The 22,886-nt window shown below is 45.2% G+C and overlaps 1 protein-coding gene across 1 annotated transcript in view; it reads right to left on the bottom strand.

The window, feature by feature from the left end:
- The window catches only part of spata18 (spermatogenesis associated 18), a gene marked incomplete at both ends in the record, with an annotated part of 32,203 nt that extends 11,089 nt beyond the window's left edge, over positions 1-21,114 (bottom strand). The window contains 9 exons of the mRNA XM_084307721.1: positions 1,597-1,772; positions 2,169-2,327; positions 8,048-8,282; positions 13,142-13,276; positions 13,373-13,468; positions 18,794-18,912; positions 19,788-19,903; positions 20,002-20,107; positions 21,028-21,114. Coding sequence (XP_084163847.1) covers positions 1,597-1,772; positions 2,169-2,327; positions 8,048-8,282; positions 13,142-13,276; positions 13,373-13,468; positions 18,794-18,912; positions 19,788-19,903; positions 20,002-20,107; positions 21,028-21,114 — 1,229 coding nt within the window. The remainder of the gene's footprint in view (positions 1-1,596; positions 1,773-2,168; positions 2,328-8,047; positions 8,283-13,141; positions 13,277-13,372; positions 13,469-18,793; positions 18,913-19,787; positions 19,904-20,001; positions 20,108-21,027) is intronic.
- Between the last annotated feature and the right edge of the window lie 1,772 nt (positions 21,115-22,886).

Below are 22,886 nucleotides of genomic sequence, written 5' to 3'. Positions count from 1 at the left end.
GTGCAACCTCGTCCCATGAGCAACGCATCACTGCTGGCAGGCTGGCTACCGAGCAATGTGGCTAATAGAACTGACACAAGGCTTTCATTAATCAATACATTTGGGGGGGGGGGAGCAATATTTTATTCCGCACCTTTCTAAAAGCTATAGATAACTTTTTTTATGGAGAGTAATCCTAAAAATAAATAATACATCCACAGAGCTTTAACCTGTTCCACCCGACAGGACCGGATCCGGTCCCAAAATGGCATCTGGTCATAAATCAATATTTTTCAGAGTATTGCATATTTTTTGCGTTTTTTTTCCACTAACATGTCACAAAAGCATGTAGAATGTATATTATCATCAATACGTTAGTTTAGCAATAGGTTAAAAGTGCCATTAGATAGTTTTAACTTCTCGATTTGCTGAAGCAAGACGGCGACCATTTTGGAAACTTTGAATCATGGGAATTGTAGGTTTTTTGTGGCCATTTTGACGAGGGCATGCATAGCTGTGGATCAGCGTTGGAATTATTCCGAACTACACTTCCTGGCAGATTCTGTGGTGGTTCAAAGTTCAGCGTTCTGAATGAATTATTTCAATAACTGTTATTATTCGGGATAATAAGCCACAAAAGGTAAAGTTTTTGACAAATATTGAAACGCGGTTAGTTTCTCCTCCCTATTGTTAGCATGTAGCAACAATTAGATCTGAAATTAGTTTCAAAATGGTTGCACTGTGGTGAAAATAAAAAGGTACAGTGAATTACAGTAGATATCATTATCTGTTCTTATGCACGCCTAGTGATACTAAATCCAAATTGAACTCGGGCATTTGAAATATAATATATGTATATATATATAAATGTGCGAATTGGCTATAATAAGGTAATTTATAAGCATCATATTCTATATTCTATAATAATATTTCAAATTGCATTGGTCCGGATAGGAGAATTCAGTACTGTATCTACAGAACCTTCGGTTTAATCATCTTCCCTTTATTAATTTCCTTTGATTTTTTTTACACATGATCTCAAGAGGGTACTGAACGAGTTCAGTGGCAGTTTTTTAAGTTTGGTCATTATTATCATGGTGTTATTCACTGTCAGATGCAAAGAAAAATCATAATTCATATTCTCCTGTTTCATCACAATTTAAGCAAGCCTAGTAATAGACACAATATTTCTGACACTGTGAATATATTCCACATAGATACCAGGAATATGCAAATGGTCCTTTAGAAGTGGAGAATATTCCATTTACCTAGGTATATATTTTAGGCGAAAATATTCGGGTGCGGAATAAAAGAATTGGCCCCCCCCTCCCAAATGATTGATTGATTCATTTATCATTTAAGAAATTTGAATATTGTTGTTTACGTGTTGTGTGCTACTTCCCATTTCCCCATGTGGAATGCACTTGATTGGATAAAGGAGATGCCGGTGCTCTAGTGTGACATCTAGTGGCTGAATCTTATCTATAGCACCTTTAACCAGCCATAGTTGAAATGTAACTAAAACATATTTTTTTACTAGTGTGAATCTCACACCCCTGGTGTTGTGCTAGTGTGTACGTTCATATACAACCATGGTGCTAAATCAAGCTGACTAACTTGACGTCGTTGAAAAGTTCCCCGTCGCTGTAGAAGGCCAGGTCCAGGGGCGGTTCCAGTGTCTGCATGGCGAAGGCCACTCTGCATGTCTCCCTGATCAAGGTACTGATGACGATAAAGTCCACCTCTGGAGGGAAGGAGATCCTCGGGTTCGTGTTCATGGCATTGATCACATCCTGGGGAGGAATAGCGTGGAAGTGGAACGTTTGACGTGTTGTTAAAAAACGGATACAACTTGCAGTTGTTTTCCTGTCGGGCTTGTGATAATTGCTACGGTTAAATCGTTGGCCAAGATGAACAGTTTAGCTAAATGATATTCTTTTTCTATGTTTGGAAGTTGTAAAGAAATCTTGGTCAACATTTTATTCAACCTTTTCCCATCCACAACGGTCAGTCAAGATGCTTATTCTTTGGCTGTAGTGACAGGAAATCAATCGTGCTTTTGCTGTCAAGTTGAAACCATCTTGTGTATCCCTACATACAACACATAGCCTATGCCCCGAAACTCCATCGATTTAACTGTGAGTGTTACCCACAGTCAATACCAAGTTATCTTGTTGTTATCAAATTACATTGAAGCTGGCCTGCACGTCGTAGAGGTCCAGGTTTCTGACGATGTAGTCCACTGCTGCATCCCCCAGCGACTCTGGGCCCAGGTGTGACGGGGACAGGGTCTTGCTCACACGCAGCTTGAACTGACAGTAAGCCAGCCTGGCTGCCCGAAAGGCCTCCTGAGACATCATGGATACAAACAGATGGTAAATGGCGCATTTATATAGTGCTTTTATCCAAAGCTCTTTACAATATTTTGTTCCTCACATTCACCCATTCACTCACACATCCACACACCGACAGCTGAGGCAACCATGCAAGGTGCCGACCTGCTCATCGGGAGCAGTTAGGGGTTAAGTGTCTTGCTCAAGGACACTTCGACATGCTGCCCAGGAGGAGCGGGAATCGAACCGGGAACCTTCCGATCACCAGATGACCGCTCTACCTCCTGAGCCACTGTCGCTCATGATGAGCGGGCAAGACATATTGTGATAATAATCCCTGACTGCACCCTTAAAAAGGATATAGTATTTTCAACACATTTGTATGTCCAGTTAGGGAGACCACCACCCCTTGTGCCACAATCCAAAACAACATGAGTTAAAGGGGAACTATCTTATAAATAGCCTTTTCCAGTGTTTAGCATTGTTTTCTAGCAATGTGGGGTTGTACCAACACCGTCTATGTCTCAGATTCTCATTTTGGCGCACTCCTCCAGTTCACATGAGACTAGACCCTCCCCCACTGAACCAAGCCATAGACCACCGTAACACTTCCGGGATTCTGAAATCAGGGAGGAGATTGCGGGGGGGTCAAATGATTGAATGTGGACGAGAGCCGTGATGTAAGTGGTTGCCGATACTGCTGTGGGGGTGCTAGAGACATGATCGAATAGACGTTTATGCGCCTCGCTCTCCTGAACACGGCGTGACCCATAACTAATCGATCAGAACTAAATCGGCAGAGAAAAAGCCCATTTTAAAGCACCTATTCCGCATGGACATGCGCAGAGTGCCCATGGAGTCTGGACGACGCGAGATGACGCTCGAATGAATGTGGACTGTTCCATCAGAGGGGGGAGCTTCGATGGTCATGTAAGTGGCTTCAGGCCGCTGCACTTAAATATAAACATTAGTCTACCTGGAGACTCAATGAGGTAATTGTAGATGTCGCCATAAGACGCGTCTGGCCATTTAGTGGGATAATTTTTTCATTATCCTGTTCGGCTGAAAGGACATTGGCCACCGAAGCTCCCCCCTCTGATAGAACAGTCCACATTCATTCGAGCGTCATCTCGCGTCGTCCAGACTCCATGGGCACTCTGCGCATGTCCATGCGGAATAGGTGCTTTAAAATGGGCTTTTTCTCTGCCGATTTAGTTCTGATCGATTAGTTATGGGTCACGCCGTGTTCAGGAGAGCGAGGCGCATAAACGTCTATTCGATCATGTCTCTAGCACCCCCACAGCCGTATCGGCAACCACTTCCATCACGGCTCTCGTCCACATCCATTCATTTGACCCCCCCGCAATCTCCTCCCTGATTTCAATGTAACGCGGAAGTGTAGTGGTCTATTCTGAATGTTGGTCCCCTGTGACGGAAGCAGAATTATTTGCATAATGATATGCGTACCTCCGCCCCTTCTGTGGTTTAGTTCCACCACTCACAATCAACAATTCGCTCAACAACGGAGCGAGTGGGAATAATGCGGAAGCGGTTTCCCTGTCACTGACACTTCCTCAAAAGGGAGAAAAAAAGAGAGAGAGAGGGAGAGAGAGGCTCTCATACGGTGCGACTCGTCTCAGAGCGATATCTCCTGTCTCGGTCTCTGCATTTACACAGTCGCGAGTCGAGCCGCTCACACACGCGCACACGCACGCTCTCTCTCTCTCCTCTCTCTCGCTCTCCCTCTCTATCTCTCTCTCTCTCGCTAGCTTGTTCTCTCTCTCGCTCTCTCTCGTATCAGCATTCACGTCAACCTGTTGCAAAATATCATAGCGCACGCTCCAATGCGTATTCCGATCCGCGCAATAATATTCACAGGGGTATATATTGTCATTTGAAACAAGTTACCAATGCATTGTCCCGAGGGATTATGCCCCCCCCCCCCCCCCCCCCCCGCGGCGAAATTGATTAATCCCTCTCTATCTCTCTCTCTCCCCCAAAAGGTATCTGCCAGTACGCAGTGCAGTGCAGTGGGTGACTGTCACTCAAAGCACATTGCGAGAATGGGCGGAGAAAGTCAAGATAGACCGCGCTCTCAATAATTTACACTGGGTGCTGCAATCCCAAAGATAGAAGAAAGCAGGAAGCCGGACCAGCACTCTCAGGTTTCAACCAGTTTTAATCGCAGCCGAATACAAACATGTTTCGGAACAGGTGTTCCTTCGTCAGTGTTAATGGCTAGCAATGTTAGCTTGTAAAGATGGATGCTATGTACAAGGTGGGCAGGAAGTGACATCAATGCAGGTGTGCCTGGAATTGCTAGTCAACTTTGACCGTAGGAAGGACATTATAATATAATATGTTATAATGTGAAGTCAACTCAAAATAAAATACTAGAAACAAAATAAACCGTCACTCTTCACCATAGCTAATAGTGCTAAATAAATGAGCCAATTGCAATATTTGCAAATTCTCTAAGAAAAGAACAACAGAAGGAAAAACAGGAGGAAAACATTTCCTCATTCGTAAAAATAATAATAATAATAATAATAATAATAATAATGATAATATAATCATAATAATGATGGTAAAAGTAACTTATTATAGGAAACAGGATAACACATTATCTTCATTCATTCCCTTTGTATGTTTGTATCGGTGTGTGGAGTGAAGTTGTGGAATAATTTACCTGAATACATCAAACTGAGTAAACATGTGGCACAATTTAAAAAGCAGCTAAAAAAAATTAAAAATACACATTAGAGAAATACAGAAATGAGTAATGAGGATAAACAAAGTTATGTTATATTGTGTTATGTAGTGCTGTACTATATTCACTGCTGTCAAGTGAATCAAGTTTATATTTTTTAATTTTTTAATATAAGTAAAAGTATATTCTATATTGTAATATACTAAATTATGTTATATCTAGTCAAATTAATGGAAGAACAAACATAAATGTAAGGGGGTAGGGATCAATGGGTCTCATTCACCAACGGACTTAAGACAAAAAATTTGCTCTTAGGGCCATTTAAGACCTTTTCGGGCCGATTTTGGGATTCCCCAACAGTCCCTAAACTTGGATTCCCCTGACTAAGAGCAGGACTTAGGAGCGCTGAAGAGCAGTCTTAACTTGACAGACTGTTGTGCTCCGTGTTCTTACGGGCTTTATTTGGGAGGAATCATAGTGATTCCTTCATGTCAACTATACAGGCCTCCTTGGAATTAATTTATTAATCATAATTTAAATAAATATGACAATATTTGTACGATAAAAGATTACGCATTTGATGTCGGAAAAATAAATAATATGGATTCATCTGATCAGGGCAGCTGGATTAACCATATCTGAACCAGCTATTTTGGACAAATGTATAATTACTTGGCATTTGTATTTCTTATTTGTTAAATATCTGTTTCATTGATGAATTATACATTTGGAAGAATGCAGGTTATAGCCAGCATGTAATATATCCCATTGATTGGTACAATGGGACAGCCATTTGTCATTTTATATATAACCTGCATTCTTTCAAATATATCATTAATCAATAAAACAGATATTGAAATACACTATGTAGCCTACTACACCAACACTGCAAATGACAGTGGATACATAAATAAGAACTAACGTAATCATGTGGATATATCTATAGTGAGACTGCATTCATATTCCATAAGTCTTGTTGCACCACACATGCACACTGTATAGCCTACGTGTCTAATGAATGAACAGTAGGCTTATATTATTCGAATGACTTGTTTCATTAGGATTTAGTAGATACTATATGCTCTGCCCTATACGTACAGTAAGTACAGTACACATATTAAGGCCGCCACAGTCGGGCGTACCATGAGCGGACTATACTACTATAGGGCAGCGCAGTATCTGTGATCTCCTAATAAAACAAGTCATTAGAATAATATAAGCCTATACTGCGTTCATTCATTACACATGTAGACTATACAGTACTGCGCGCGCGTGTGTGTGTGCGCGCGCTGCGGCAGGTGGCCACGAGCTGTACGTATTCACGCGTTGGTGAATCAGGGTGTACTTGTCAGCGATTCTGTCTTAGTCGGTTCCAAGATGGTTGCCCTAAGAGAAGTCTTTGGGCAATGTTGGTGAATGAGACCCATTGTGTCTCTTCAGGGGGGCGTGTGAGAGGAGCTGTTGTTCGCATGGCATTTGAACTCTGAGGCAATCAAATCGCATTGTTCATACGCCATTTGAACTCTGGGCCAATCAAATTGCGTTTTTCACAGGGCATGTGAACTCTGAGCCAATCAAATTGCTCCCGCCAACACAGTGATCCTGCTTCTATTTCAACAAGAATTGTTCCAGATCTCTTGCTGGAGAACCAGAGGTGTGGCGAGTGAGATAGTACTGTCCCTGACCAGACATATAGATGTGTCAAATATACACACATATCCTTTTTAAGGTCTTTTTTACTCAAGTACTGTACTTAAGTACAATCTCGAGCTTTACGTATTTTCATTTTAGGGAACTTTATACTTTTACTCCACTACATTTCAAAGGAAATATTGTTATATGTATTTTTACTACATTTATCTGAACTCATCAGTTACTAGTTACTTTGAAGACAAAGACTGCATAGAAAACATGGCAGAAATGTATTGAAGATTATATACTTTCACATTTGAAGCCTGTCAACTTCAGGGCGGCTGGGTGGCGCAGCGGACATTGCGCTCGTCACCAACGCAAGAGACACCGGGTTCGAATCCGGCGGCGTTGCCTCCGGCTTGGGCCGGCCGTCATACTAACTCAATTGGCAGAGTTAGCGGGTGGGAAGTTGAAGGGTGGTAGTCTGGTCGTTGTGAACAGCGACTCCTACAGGTCGGTTTGGGCGCCTGCACAGCAAAGTCAGGAAAAATGGCGGGGGCAGTGTGAGCCTCCTACACGTTACTCATCGCCAAATGAGAGTCCGCGCTGGCAGGTGAAAAGATGTAACAGGCTGCCTCCACATGTATCGGAGGGGACATGTGATGCAAGGCTTCTATCCTCCCTACAACCTGCCAGTGGGGGGCATATGCGAGCAACGATCAGGACAGGGGAGGGAGAATTGGCACGAGAGGTAAATTGGGATGGAGAGAAAAATCACAGAAAAAGGAGGAGAAAAAGTAGATACAAAGAAAAAGCCTGTCAACTTCAAGAGGACGTAATCAGAGCAGCATAACTGGACCACATACCGCTTTAACATGACCTTTAATCAGAGCAGCATAACTGGACCACATACCACTTTAACATGACCTTTAATCAGAGCAGCATAACTGGACCACATACCGCTTTAACATGACCTTTAATCAGAGCAGCATAACTGGACCACATACCGCTTTAACATGACCTTTAATCAGAGCAGCATAACTGGACCACATACCGCTTTAACATGACCTTTAATCAGAGCAGCATAACTGGACCACATACCACTTTAACATGACCTTTAGATGTCAGTGGATCAAGGGTTGAATGCTCCCAAGCACTGGAATACACAAACGTCATGTAGAATGCATACTTTTACTTTAGATACTGAAGTACATTCAATAGCAAATACTTCTCTACTTTTACTCAAGTAGAATTTGAAAAGAGGAGTTTTACTTTTACCAGAGTACTCATGTATCTGGATATGTCTACCCGAAGGAACTGTGTACTTCTTCGACCACTGTCTAAAACAGTCTGAAACACATTGCGGCCAGGCGGCACATAATAACGGTCGTACCACAGTGGCGATGAAGATGATTCTCCGGACCATCTCCAGGTCGTCGATGTAACGCCGCAGCAGGGTCTGGGCCTCCACGCGCTCCACGCCGTACAGGTCGCTGAAGCGGGACACGAGGCGGGCGTGGCGAGAGGAGTTGGTGAGCTGGGCTCTGGTGGGAGACTCACCCCCCAGAGGGCTGGGGGCACGGCTTCGTCTGAGAATGACGGGACTGGGAGAACGACTTCTCACCAGCCTGACGGAGAGGGAAAACATCAACAAAAGAAACACACCACTTAAGTTGAATTAAGTTAAGTTGTGCCTGTATTAATACCCTTGGGGAAATTCATTATCTGCATTTGACCCATCCTACATATTTAGGAGCAGTGGGCAGCCACACACAGTGCCGCGCCCCGGGGACCAACTCCAGTTGTAATGCTAGTACCTTGGTCAGGGGCAATGGCAGGAAGCCTAACATGCATGTCTTTTGGTGTGGGAGGAAACGGGAGTCCCTGGGGGGAACCCACGCAAACACAGGGATAACATGCAAACTCCACACAGAAAGGCCCCCTGCTGGGACATTCTTGCTGTGAGACAACAGTGCTGACCACTGTGGCACCATGCCACCCACTTCTCTTGTGCGTTTGTGCATGCATGTTTGCTTCTACTCATGTACAATAGAGAGCATCCTGACCGGCAACATCACCTCCTGGTTTGGGAATAGCACTGCACAAGACCGTAGCAGACTACAAAGAGTGACACGTTCAGCCGAACGCACAATTGGAGGGGGGCTTCCCACCCTCCAGAACATTTACAACAAGCGGTGCAAGGGGAAGGCTAAGAGAATTATTAAGGACTCGAGCCACCCGAACAACTGCCTCTTTGAACTGCTGCGGTCAGGCAAGCGATACCGGAGTCTTAAGGCGAGCACAGAAAGACTCAGAAGAAGCTTCTATCCCCAGGCCATCAGGCTGCTAAACGAACAATAATCGCTAAACGAACAATAATCACTATGCAACAACCATCAAATGCACACAGCACACACACCCACACGCACACACTCACTCAAACAAACAACACACTGCAGCACCCACTCTCCACACTTTAGATCACACAAACACACTTACACTTTATATTTATTGATAAAGGATTTGCACTACAACTCGTACACCTACTGTGAATTGTACCTAAATTGCACCTCGTCCCATTTCTCCATTTCTGCCTTGCACTATATAGTATTGTATATTAGTACACTGCACAGTATTGTATATTGTATGGTAACTACGTCTATTCTGCATCGAACATTGTACATATGTCTAAACTGAACACTGTGACCTCCTTTTTTTACTTCTAATTTTACTATGTTTTTATTTCATACTTATCTTGTCTTGCACAGCGCAACAGTAAGAAGCATTTTGTACAAAAGTATTCTGTACTTCTGTATGACAACTATTAAAGAAACTTGAAACTTGAACTTGAAACTTGTGTGTGTGTGTGTGTGTGTGTGTGTGTGTGTGTGTGTGTGTGTGTGTGTGTGTGTGTGTGTGTGTGTGTGTGTGTGTGTGTGTGTGTGTGTGTGTGTGTGTGTGTGTGTGTGTGTGTGTGTGTGTGTGTGTGTGTGTGTGTGTGTGTGTGTGTGTGTGTGTGTGTGTATGTGTGTGGGCTACAACTGTAAACTTTTAGTTTTCATATTTGGAGGTCTGGGTCATGTTCATAAATTGGGTGTTAGAGGCCTTCAGATGGCCAGTCTTCCGAAGGGAAGAGCCAAACAGTTAGCAAGATATTGCTCAGTGTCAGCTATTATTGGCAGCCGCGCAATTTGGAGAAGACGCTGCTATTGATTAATTGTAGGGATGTCCGATATTATCGGCCTACCGATATTGGCATTAAAAAATATATATATATATTTTTTTTACATTTCTATAACCTTTATTTACCCAGGCAAGCAAGTAAGAACAAATTCTGATTTTATTTATTGTCAAAGTATGCATAATGTGTTAATTCCACAACAAGAGATATGTAACCCTGCATATATCGGTATCTGTTGATATCGGTTGATATCGGTATCGGAAATTAAGAGTTGGACAATATCGGTATATCGGTATCGGTAAAAAAGCCAACATCGAGCATCCCTAATTGATTGATTGAACATTTTAATTAACAGATTGCAGAATGGGTACAGTACAGTACAGCTCAATACACACAATTGTTAAGGGGATGCAGACCAGAGAAAGACTTTCGTCTTGTTTACATCAGGGTCCCCCATTTTCAATTCATAATGACATTTATGACATACACAACATACAGATAATACAGATATAAAAATCTAATAGAATCATCTAATCTAATCTAATCATGACATTTATGACATACATGACATACAGATATACAGTAGTTATATTTGTGACATACAAGATATGCAAATATATACAGTACTGTTAAACAGAGATCCTAACAGTAAATATATACATACGAGGGGGAGGGAAATGTACATAAGGAGGGGGTGGGTGCAGGGAAGGAATGGGGTAACATATGCGAGGGGCAACATTCAACAACAGGATCGAGGATATGGAGAGTTTGGATGGAAAAACATAATCAGATTCTTTATAACCCCAGAGCTGAAGGGAAAATATGCACCAACACAAAGAGCATGCTGGAGGATGTGTGGGAAGGAGGGGGCAAATCACACGCACATATTCTGGGGATGTCAGAAGCTGAAGGGGTATTGGGAGGAGATAGGGGAGGCAATGAACAGAATATTAGGATACGGGTTACCACAAACGGGACTGGTGCTTTACTTAGGAGACCTGACACACGAGGGAATACAAGGGGGGGACAAATATTTAATAAAGATAATGTTGATAGCGGCCAGAAAAGCAATAACAAGACTGTGGTACAAGGAAGACCCACCGACAATAGCACAATGGGTAGGAATAGTAGGGGAGATACAGGATATGGAGAGGATAACACACATGCTGAGGTTACAGGAAGAGAAATTTGGAGAAAGATGGGGAAAGTGGGAGGATTACAAGGGGAACGAAAACGACATCACAGAGGAAGAACCAAATGCAACACAAGAGGGCGAAGGGTAAAGGAGGAAAGAGGTTCAAGGAGGGTCTCTGAACCCATGTCACAAAATGCTGCTTTAGTTAGCTTTTTTATTTTAATTTTTGTTTAGGGTATGACAACTGTTTTATGTTTTTCCATTTTATTATTTGTTTGTGGAATTTCTGCTCAAGTCAGTATCTTTTATTTTGTTTTTGAGTATTACATTTTTTCTTTATTGTTTATGTCTGTTTAATAGTGTTGTTGATGTTATTGTATATGTTGTGTTGTATGTCTATAAATGTTTAATAAAAATTTAAGTTTAAAAAAAAGGAGGGGGTGGGTGGGTGGGAGGGTGTTCGGACATTTAGGGGGGCCAGTTTCGAATTGCAGCCTCCCGTAGATGCTCTTTGAGAGAGGTTTTGAAGGTGGGTAGGGATTCAAATTTTTTTACGGCTGTGGGTAGGGTGTTCCACATTGATGTGGCATAATTGCGAAACGTGTTAAGTCCCTTGTTTGAGCCGAATCTGGGTTGCACATGATTTGTGGAACTCCCTCTGGTGTTGTGGTAGTGGAATTCACTGACCTTTGGGAAGTACCTCAACATGTACATGGGTACCTTAGTGGTGTAGTGTATCTTGTAGACCAGGCCCATTGCAAGTTGTTGTACTCTGTCGTCTACTCTAAGCCATCCTAGGTTGTGAAAATGGGCTGGGGTGAGGTGTGTTTTAGGTGTAAGGTCAAGCAGTAGTCTGACCAGTTTGTTTTGTGATGTTTGTAGTCTTGTTTTTAGTGCCTTTGAGGTGCTTTGGTACCATGAGGTGCAAGCATAGTCGTAGTACCCTTGAATGAATGCTCCTGCCAGAGTCTTCAGGGTAATGTTGTTTACCAAAGAGGAGATCCGGTACAAGAATCTTGTTCGTTGGTTGACTTTTTTGATTACATTGTTTGCCATTTTGTCACAGGAAAGATTTGCCTCTATGATGGACCCCAGGTATGTCATTTCATCTTTCCTTGTCACAATATTGTCACCCACTGTAACAGAGAAGCCGTTTGTCTTGCTGAGTTTGTTATTTGATCCGAAGAGAATGGACTCTGTTTACCCAGGTGTAATGATAGTTTGTTATCAGCGAGCCAGGTGCAGATTCTGCCGAGTTCCGAGCTGAGGGCTTTTTCTACCTTGTCAGGGCTCTGGTGGGAGACTCACTCCTCAGAGGGCTGGGGGCGCGGCTTCGTCTGAGCATGACGGGACTGGCAGAACGACTTCTCTCCAGCCTGACAGAGAGGGAAACCATCAACAAAGAAACACACCACTTAAGTTGAATTAAGTTAATTTGTGTCGATATTAATATCTGTATATTATCTATCTGCTATCTGTACCCATGAGCTGTATGCTACTTGTCTGGTTCATCATCCTATGTGTGTGTGTAACTTTGGTTTCCATTGCCAATTTGGGCACAAATGTAACAGAATAACCCACAATGTCCAATTGCACTGATAATATTTGTGTCCTTTAGACATTGTATTTATGTGGACATAAAGTGTGTGTGTGTGTGTGTGTGTGTGTGTGTGTGTGTGTGTGTGTGTGTGTGTGTGTGTGTGTGTGTGTGTGTGTGTGTGTGTGTGTGTGTGTGTGTGTGTGTGTGTGTGTGTGTGTGTGTGTGTGTGTGTGTGTGTGTGTGTGTGTGTGTGTGTGTGTGTGTGTATGTGTGTGTGGGCTACAACTGTAAACTTTTAGTTTCCATATTTGGAGGCCTGGGTCATGTTCATAAATTGGGTGTTAAAGGCCTTCAGATGGCCAGTCTTCCGAAAGGAAGAGCCAAACAGTTAGCAAGATATTGCTCAGTGTCAGCTATGATTGGCAGCCGCGCAATTTGGAGAAGACCCATGAGCTGTATACTACTTGTCTGGTTCATCATCCTATGTGTGTGTAACTTTGGTTGCCATTGCCAATTTGGGCACGAATGTAACGGAATAACCCACAATGTCCAATTGCACTGATAATATCTGTGTCCTTAGACATTGTATTTCTGTGGACATAAATAAAGTGTGTGTGTGTGTGTTTGTTACCTCTCCTGCAGCATGGCCTTCTCTGTGGTCAGATAGGACACTTCATCTCTATACAGGCGATTCTGCCTCTCATAGTCATCGAGGGCATCCAGCTTTCTCTTGTAAATCTCCACCTGCTCATATGCAGCACGCACACTAACACACACACACATCAATATGTCTGTTCTGTAATATACCGTATATGGTGGTTATTTACATCTATTGTGGTACGTATATTATGGTTAGGCCTACTCTGCTTTCAGCTGTAGTATCTCATCTTCTGTGGCCAGCAGAGTTGTTGCTGACCTGTTCTTTGTGTCATCCAGTTCCATATGGGTATCATACAGCCTGGCATGACAAAAATAAACAAACAAATAAACAATGAAACACATTTTTGAAAATAGAGCAATTTCTGATTTTGCAGCTTGGCCAATGATTGAGAACGAAAGGTTATCCTATAACCTAGTTATATGAATACTGGCTGAGCGTCTCGCTCTAGCCATAATGAGATATCTCTTATCTCCAGCACCTACTGTGCTCATGAACAAACAATTGCACTCTCATGCACGTGACCAGGCCACGCCCCTGCGCCCTACTATATGACACCGGACATGGTCACACTCCCCCTTCCTCAGAAAAAGTTTCCAACACTGAAAACCCAACCAAGGGACCTCAGGGCGCTAAGAGCGAGACGCTCAGCCAGTATTCATATAACTAGGTTATAGGATAACCTTTCGTTATATTATCATACTGGCCAATCGCGTCTCGCTCTAGCCATAATGAGATATGGGGCAGAGCAGACGCGTGGCCCGACATGTGTACCCCCTGAGGGCCCACAAGCCCTACTACCAGGGGGAGGGGAGTCCCGTCCACCCGCCCGTCCTAACGAAGGGGGGGAGGCAGTCAACTCCACCAAAGTGCGAAAAAGAGGGAACCAGAGACCCCTAAAAACACACAGTACAGGCGGGACCACGTGTGACACATCACCCCGTGGCACACACCCACACACCCCTGCTAACCCACCGACAGGCGGGACGCAGGGGAGGTCCCAGACCTCAGAACCACCTGGGAGACAGAACCCCCAGTCATGTCCATGAGGTAAAACTTAACGAAGGGACCCGGGGAGGACCAGGAGGCCGCAGCACAGATGTCCTCCACCGAGGCCCCCCCTAACAAGGCGGCAGAGGCCGCCACTCCACGAGTGGAGTGCGCCCTGACACCCCCAGGGGGGGCCTGTCCAGCCAATGTGTAGCAAAGGGCAATCCACCGTAACAAACAAAAAGTTGATCGGCAGCCCTGAGATCCCGAGTCCGACTGAGGTAAACCCCCAAAGCACGGACAGGACACGACAGACGAAGGCTCGCCTCTAACCCACTAGCGTGAGGAGGCGGATTAAACGCCTGAATCACAATATCCCCGGAGCGAAAAGAGCTCCGGATATTCTTTGGCACGAAGACTGGATTAGGCCTCAGAGTCGCACCGCTATTGGCACGAATAGACAGGCACTCAGGCCGCACCGAGAGAGCACACAGCTCACCCACGCGCTTAGCGGAGGTGACGGCCAGCAGGAACGCAGTCTTGAAGACAGCTGCTCCAACGGCGCCTGCTCAAGAGGCTCAACGGGGCCTCAGACAACCGGCCGAGGACCAGTTGGAGGTCCCAACTCGGAGACAGAGAATGTTCCACCGGCTTGAGACGCCGAGCGCCAAGCAGGAACGTCCCACGAGAGGGTGGCTGAACAACGTTCCGCACCCACACTCGACCATACGCCACTCCCCAGCGTAAGCCGTGGTAGAGGACGGAGCGCACACGTACCGGATAGCGTTAACCACAGTCAAGACGCATCCCCACCAGATTCACACTGTCAGCAGCCAAGCCTAGAGGCTGCCCCAGAACAGGAAGGCAGAACAGAGTTCCGCGTGCCTGAGAGAGGGCCCGCGGTGACCACGGAACAGGCCACGGCGGGGCCACACAGAGCTGAATCAGGGCCGGGGACCACACAGCTGTGCCCCGGCCCGGCACGACAAGGACCAAGTCCCGCGCTCCCGACGTACCTGCCCCAACAGCTGAGCTATCAGGTGTAAGGGGGGGAAAGCGTACAGAATCCCGGACGGCCACGGAATCGGTCCCAGACCTGCCCGACTATGTCTGGACGTAATCCCCACTCGTCAGGGTGAGGACCGCCCTGCGACATCACACCTGCACCCACATTCACCCTGCCGGGGATGTGGAGAGCCCTCAGGCAGAGCAGATGGAGAACGCCCATAGCCAGAGCCCGACCGCCGCCCAGTGCAGACGGGGGGAGCGCACTCCACCCTGTCTGACAATATACGATGCTGACGTCGTGTTGTCCGTCCTGACCAAAACATGCTTGCCCACCACAAGGTGGTCGAGCCGTTTGAGGACCAGAAGGACTGCCTTCAATCCCAACACATTGAATGTAGCTCAGACCGGGCAGCATGGCAGCTGCCCCCTACTGCGTTGGTCTGACACGTCCCCCCCCATCCATGAGGGAGGCGTCGGTGAAGACTGTGACGTGTGACAGCCTGCTGCCCAAGGGGACCCCGCAGGTGAGGGCACCAGACCCTGCCCAGAAGACGAGGTCCCCCAGTACTGACATGGGAACCTTCAGCCGCTTCCATATGTCTCACACCGGGTCCATTTCCATACTGGAAAAAGCCACCTCTGCATCCTCCCCATGAAGAGGCCAAGAGGGACCCCAGCAGCAGGCGCATCACGGACAGCGCCGTAACCATCCTAGGACGGAACCTCCCGAGCACGCCGAGAACCCAATCACTCGCCGCCGCTCCGAGAGGGATGCCCATATAGACCTTGAGCTTAGAAAAAGCCCAAGTACTCCACCCGTTGACTGGGAAGAGGAGAACTCTACTTCCAGTCTACAGCAAAACCCAGGCTGGTGAGACACCACCTGCCTGGTATGAGACCTGGCGATCTACCCTGACCGGCCAAGGACCAGAACGTCGTCCAGGGCAGAATACACTTCGTAACCCCCGACGACGCAGAGGCCCCAGTGCGGTCTACACGCACTTGGTGAAGATGCGGGGAGCCAGAGAATAGCCGAACGGCAGCCTCTGGTACTCGTACGCTAATCCCTGCAAAGGAAGCGTAGGTAAGCCCTAGGATGGAAGATCGGGATGCGAATACGCATCCTACAGGTCTATGGAGGAGAACCAGGCCCCCACCTGACAGCGTCTAACAGGTGGGAGATGGTCAAAATTCTGAACCTTCCATGGGACAGGTCCAGTATGGGTCTTGTCCTTGCGGGTGTTTTGCCGGGGGAGCTTGTGGACGCGACAATAGTGGTGGTTGTAGGGTGTTTGAGCTTGTAGCGCTAGTTAGCTCATAGCTACCCAGCTTGTTAGCCAGCATGAATACCCGATTTAAAATGGTTCTCTCCTCCTTGTATACCCTTGTCCTCACAAGTATTCTGCCAGGGAACTTATGGACATGACAATAGTATTTATAAGGTGTTTGATCATTGTGTCGTTGTACATATTGTGTATACACCGTTGCGTTAGAAGCTAACGATAGCTGCGAGCTAACTAGGCTACAAGCTCAAACACCCTACAACCACCACTATTGTCGCGTCCACAAGCTCCCCCAGCAGAACACCCGCAAGGACAAAGGCACACAAAGAGGAGAGAACCACCCCAAATCGGGCACTCATGCCGGCCAACAAGCGACCTGCGTCTATGCCTTCTACATTGGATGTTGTTAGCACAATAGCTACCAGGCTAAGCTGCGTTAGCTTCTAACGGTGTACACAATATGTACAACGACACAATGATTTACATTATTACATATGGTAACGTGGTTGTGGCTTTTACAAATAGTGGTTAGCTTTAGAGATGGATGGCTATGATCACGGAGCAATAGTGCTGTTAGGTGAAACAGATAGAGCTTCATTCATCACTCGGCTATAGTAGTAGCAAGGCTCTGGCTGCCGCTAGCTGGTGTGTGACTCTCAGGCGTAAGCGGGGCAAGGGGGGCGGGCCAGCATAGGGTCACGTGGGCTTAGTAGCCAATCAGGCCAACCCCGGAAATCAAATCCGTTGCGGAAGTGGTACACGCGTCCAGGGTAACTCAGGCGGGGGAAACATGGCAGCTGGTTGAGGGCCTCGCCACAGCCCAGGCCCTCACACCGCCTCACACCGCGCAGCCAGAGGTGAGGCGGTGTGAGGGCCTGGGCTGTGGCGAGTTGTGTGGGGCCTAGGTCAAATACCGCCCGCGCTCCTGCGGAAAGACCAAGGTCCCTCTGCGGAGAGGGGAACCCTGAGGGAAAAAACGTCTCTCCTCCTCAAGGGGAGACTGATCCAACCAAGATGTCTGTAAACAAGCGTTGACAGCATCCTAGCCCTCCCTGCGGTTATAGCTTGCGGCTAGGTCAAAGCTAATAACCTCAAAACCTCACGCGATGTTTCGACGTCGGCTGGCCCTAAGGCCCCGCCACCCGACACCATTTGACAGAAAAAACAGCAATTCGAACAATGTTACTAGTCTAATTCTAATTCTATACCGTGGCGGTATAGGCTTAGCCTCATGGCTCCACTAACACACTGCAGAATGGGCTAGCCCATACACACAAATGTTAAGGGGATGCAGACCAGAGAAACACCAGTCCCGCACACAATTCATAGATTCACAAAAAGCACACCAGCCCTAGGCCTCAGCCCATCCACCCATGAAATGGTAAACAAGCCCCCGTCAAAACTCCCAACAGTAGACACCGATTGACCGTCAGCATGAATGGTTAAGAGGAGGGAAGACCTTTTAGAAAAGACAGCCCTCGGCGGGGAACAAGAACGGAGACCCAGCATTGTAGCATTAGCCGCGCGCACTAGGATAGCCGGGAAAACACCCAAAACAGAGTCATGACGACCATGTTTTCCCAAATATCCTGCCCCTCGCGCCAATACACAACTCGGCTGTCTCACGGGACAACGAGCAGTATCACAAATGCTAGCATTAATGCCTGGCAGAGCAGGCCTTACCTGTGCGCGACCTAGACCGACAGCTAGCCGCCGCGCGACGTCCCTCGGTCTGCTGTCACGAGACGAGGAAACCCAGGACAGGCCTGATGCGCTGTTAGGATGTGCCGAGAAGATTCCAGGGGCTGGTGAATCTCCGGCGAAAACCCAACATTGTGTAATTTCTCTCTGCATTTCATAACAACTAGTTCATGGAGTGCATTGCAGCGTCCATGTTGGAAACAAAAAAAGAGGAAGGGGGAGTGTGACCATGTCCGGCGTCATATAGTAGGACGCGGGGGCGTGGCCTGGTCACGTGCATGAGAGTGCAATTGTTTGTTCATGAGCACAGTAGGTGCTGGAGATAAGAGATATCTCATTATGGCTAGAACGAGACGCGATTGGCCAGTATGATAATATAACCTTAGCTCAGACAAAGAACCATATATCTAATTTAGGTTTTCAGAAGAATTTATTTTTTCAAAGATTATTATTTAAAGACGGTAAGTTAGTGTTCACAGATTGAGTACTTTCTTGTGATATATCACACTCACACTCCATTGAATTTACAACTGCAAATACATGGGCCATCCAATATATTTTAAAACTGAGTTGTGGTCCTTCAATGCAAGGGTTCAGGTGATACCATATAGAAAACGATCAAGCAGGTGTGGAAGAGACTCACTCAGCTTTGACTGAGTCCAGCTGCAGGCGAGTGGAGCACATCTGAGTCTCCATATTCTGCATGTCACTGTCATGGGAGACAGACAGCTCCCTGATCATCCTGTCCTTCTCCACTGACTCCTGAAAACACACAACAGATACACTACTTAAATGGTACAATTTAATACAACATAACCGTTATAGAATAGAAGTGTTTCGGGGCGGCCGGGTAGCACAGCGGACTAAGCGTCTGTCTACCACCACAGAGCCAGTGGGATCGAATCCGGCTGTGGTGCCTCCGGCTTGGCAGACCGTCCATACTAACACAATTGGCAGTGTTAGCGGGTGGGAAGCCGGCGTGGGTGGGTCCTGGTCGTTGTAAACAGCGACTCCTACAGTTCGGTCGGGGCGCCTGCACAGCAAGGGAAGGATCTAGGAGAGGTAGTGTGACCTTCCACACGTTACAATCTCCCAGTGAGAGTCCGCGCTGCCAGGTGAAAAAAAGCGGTGGGCTGGCTACACATGTGTCGGAGGAAGCATGTGATAGTCTCCGCCCTCCCAGACCGATGGTAGGGGGTAGAGTGCGCAACGACCAGGAAGGGGATTGGGAATTGGCATAACGACTAACATTGGGATGAAAAATGGAAAAAAAAAAAAAAAGGGTGTTTAGCAGTAGATATTACTGCTTAATATCAACACTCATATCTATCTATCTATCTATCTATCTATCTATCTATCTATCTATCTATCTATCTATCTATCTATCTATCTATCTATCTATCTATCTATCTATCTATCTGTCTATCTGTCTATCTGTCTGTCTATCTATCTATCTATCTATCTATCTATATATATGATAAGATTTGGTTTGGAGCTTGCTTTTCTTTTGTAGACTTAGTGATTTATTAGTGAATACACACACACACACACACACACACACACACACACACACACACACCTGTTTATATATATAATAAGCTATGTAAAGAAATTGGCCTTGTGATTGATGAGATGACCTGGATGAGTTGCAGACTGGTGTCACCAGAGACCGCGGGTCTTGCTGTTGAAAAACATGTTCCCAGCCAGGGAAGCAGCCGGCCTTTAAGAGTGTCCACTCCAGCATAATGTCCACCTGGTACACAAGGTCAGTGGTGAGCAGATAAAATGGTTAGTGATGGACCTATACTGCCAAAAAAGAGCTAAATGTGTGCTGTGGGGCTATACCTATACCTTCTGTAGCAGTGAGGTTGAGAATGGCGAAGAGCTGGCCCTGTATCTGGGAACTGAGCTCAATCAACTCACAGCACCTGTTCAGATTCTGGTCACATGAAATAATCTGGGAGGGTGAACATGACAAACAATAGTCAACAACCACTTTATACTTTATATAACTTTAAACATTATACTACATTGTCACTGTACAAAACCTTCATCTTTCTCCTTTGGACAGTTTTACAAACAAACAAACAAAGCCAATTCCAGGCAAAATATTTACAAAATATTATTTATTTATTTTTTCTCTCTTATGTGTGCTTCACAAGATTTGTCATCCATTATAAAGGGGGGTTCGGAAAACAGAGACCGGGTATGCTGTCTCTACCACAGAACTATGATATCTACATACAGGGGGCAGGCTTCCATGCAAGAGACGAAATGTCGAAATGGTCAGTAACCATGACGACTGGCGTCCATAGCAACCAAACTTTGCCTGGAATCAAAACAAGTGCATTCCTTTGCTATATTTACATTTGATTTCCGTTGTTTCAGTTGTATGAATGTAGTCCCTTGTAGAAAAAATATCGAATAATGCGTTGTGATTATTACATTATTACTAATGTGTTGTGGCGTGGGGAAGAATGTTTTCCGCCATTCATTTCAAGTCATTATAAATTATAGGAGTGAATAGAACAAAACCGGTTAGAGGTATCTGATTGATTGATTGATTGATTGATTGATTGATTGATTGATTGATTGATTGAAAACTTTATTAACAGATTGCAATATGGGTACAGTACAGTACAGCTCAATACATACAATTGTTAACTTAAGGGGACGCAGACCTGAGAAAGACTTTCGTCTTGTTTACATCAGGGTCCCCCATCATCTGCAGGATGAAACTCAGACCTCAAATTTCAATGTATTATTTCATGCAGCTCACTATGCTTAAATAACAAGTAGCAGCAACAAGTAGCAGCCGATACTTGTGATCAGTGGTTCGGTGAGATTTAGGTCAGTGATTACTTATTGATGACTTACATGATAGTCCTTGTACCAGCTCTCAAGTTTGTCCTGCAAAACACTGAAAGACGATTTATTCACCAGTCTCCTCAAAGTGTCGGCCATGTCCTCCCTCCCTAGCCAATCCTCCGAGGTTTAAATTGCTCCAAGACAACCGTGGGATTTAATATGTTACGAGCGCCCGTAATCCGCGCGCACCCGTCTTTATTGACCGCTGTAAAAATTCCTGTCCTTGTCCTTGTTATCCCCAGTTCCCCACCTTCGATGCCGAACAAGCACCGCCTCGCTCGAATTTGTTGTGGCAACGCACTTAGCTATCACCAGGCACATTACTCCAGGAATTCGATTTCCCTGCAGGTTATCATGCAGGATATGTGTGGGTCTGTCAACCATCCCGTTTACCCCGGGATTGTACTGTATTTCAACCTTCCTTCCCGCCGTCATGGCGTTAAAATATTTTCCCGTATTTATACCGTTTTTTTACATTTTTGTTTTATTTTTACAAAATGGCTGCAATTCCCCTCTGTGACGACAGGTGGCAGCAGTGTAGATTAGAACGTTAGCACAGGAAGTCAGACCAGAAAACGGGTGCGACCCGAAGAAGAACAGCAGATAAAGGAGGGGTTTAGCAGAAATTTATTACATTCTACAACTACCTACCTAAAGGCAGAGAAGCGATCGGCAAAGTGGGGTTATTCCCGGAGAGCTCACTCTCGGCCGTGGTTTCTCAGTGTATAATGTATGGTGCTCTCCCTCAACATGCAAGTAGGGTGAGACAACACCATTCTTTAGTCCAAATAATACCCTACTTTATACTATATTATTGTCATTCATTTAATGTAAAGTCAGTCTTACATTGGCACTGCTTTTTTTGTAATGTTGCATTTACCCATAATCCATTGCTGTATTAGACTGTGCCTGTAGTACTTTTGTAAAGTAATGAAGAGCAAATGTAAAGTTAATCAATACAGAATGAAACAATATCTTTATCTATATCACATGTCAAAACTACTTTAATAAAAGAAGATTTCCGTTTTTCATTTCTACTCATTCATCCAAAACAAGACAGCAATTCTACTTCTGCATGCACCAGGAGAATTGAGCTCATAGCACAGATTTGGAGTTGATAGAATGGACATTGCTGTTCTTAGGAAATGTTGCACATGGTGGAAATAATGGAAATGAACATTTCTAACAGTAACATTTAGTGTATGTTTAAAGTTGATACATTGAGGCATGGTAGAATTTCACTTTATATTACAGCAGTATCCGTTTTTAACATTACAATTAGTGTCTGACACTATAGACACATGTTAAAAGTCAAAGTCAACTTTGTCATTTTCCAATTTGTGCAAGACATACAGAAAAATTCAATTACGTGCCCCGCTTCCCACGGTGTATATAGAAAGAGACAATAAACACAAAAGTAACATATAGGACACAATATACAACACACAGGACTATGTACAATATAAACAGTGCCTACAATTAAATTAATTAATTAATTGATTAAATAAGAGGTAAAAGAGAATTTAGTGTAAATATTCCTTAATTTGTGTCAACGTTATGAAAATACTATTGTATTCAACAAATTAATTATGATACACCACTCAATGTGCCCTTTCTATCTATTCTAAATCTATGGCCTCACATTCCACAGCTGCGCAGTGCAGACAATAGGCTTGTTCGAGATGGGATAGGCGGACGCAGATCTGCGCAGGTTTTACTACGGCCTCGCCAAACGCGTTGCATGACGGTTAGAATATTGTCCGACTTGCTCTGAAAATCTGACGAGACGAGGCGCAGAACTCTCGCGGGAGCGAGCCACGCACAGCCTTCAGAGCGAGGCTCCACAGTACCTCTCACTCGGCTGCTCC

This window comes from Notolepis coatsorum (genome assembly GCF_963971535.1).
Source record: "Notolepis coatsorum genome assembly, chromosome: 2".
Taxonomy (NCBI): Eukaryota; Metazoa; Chordata; class Actinopteri; order Aulopiformes; family Paralepididae; genus Notolepis; species Notolepis coatsorum.
This window is presented reverse-complemented; position numbering and strand designations above follow the sequence as displayed.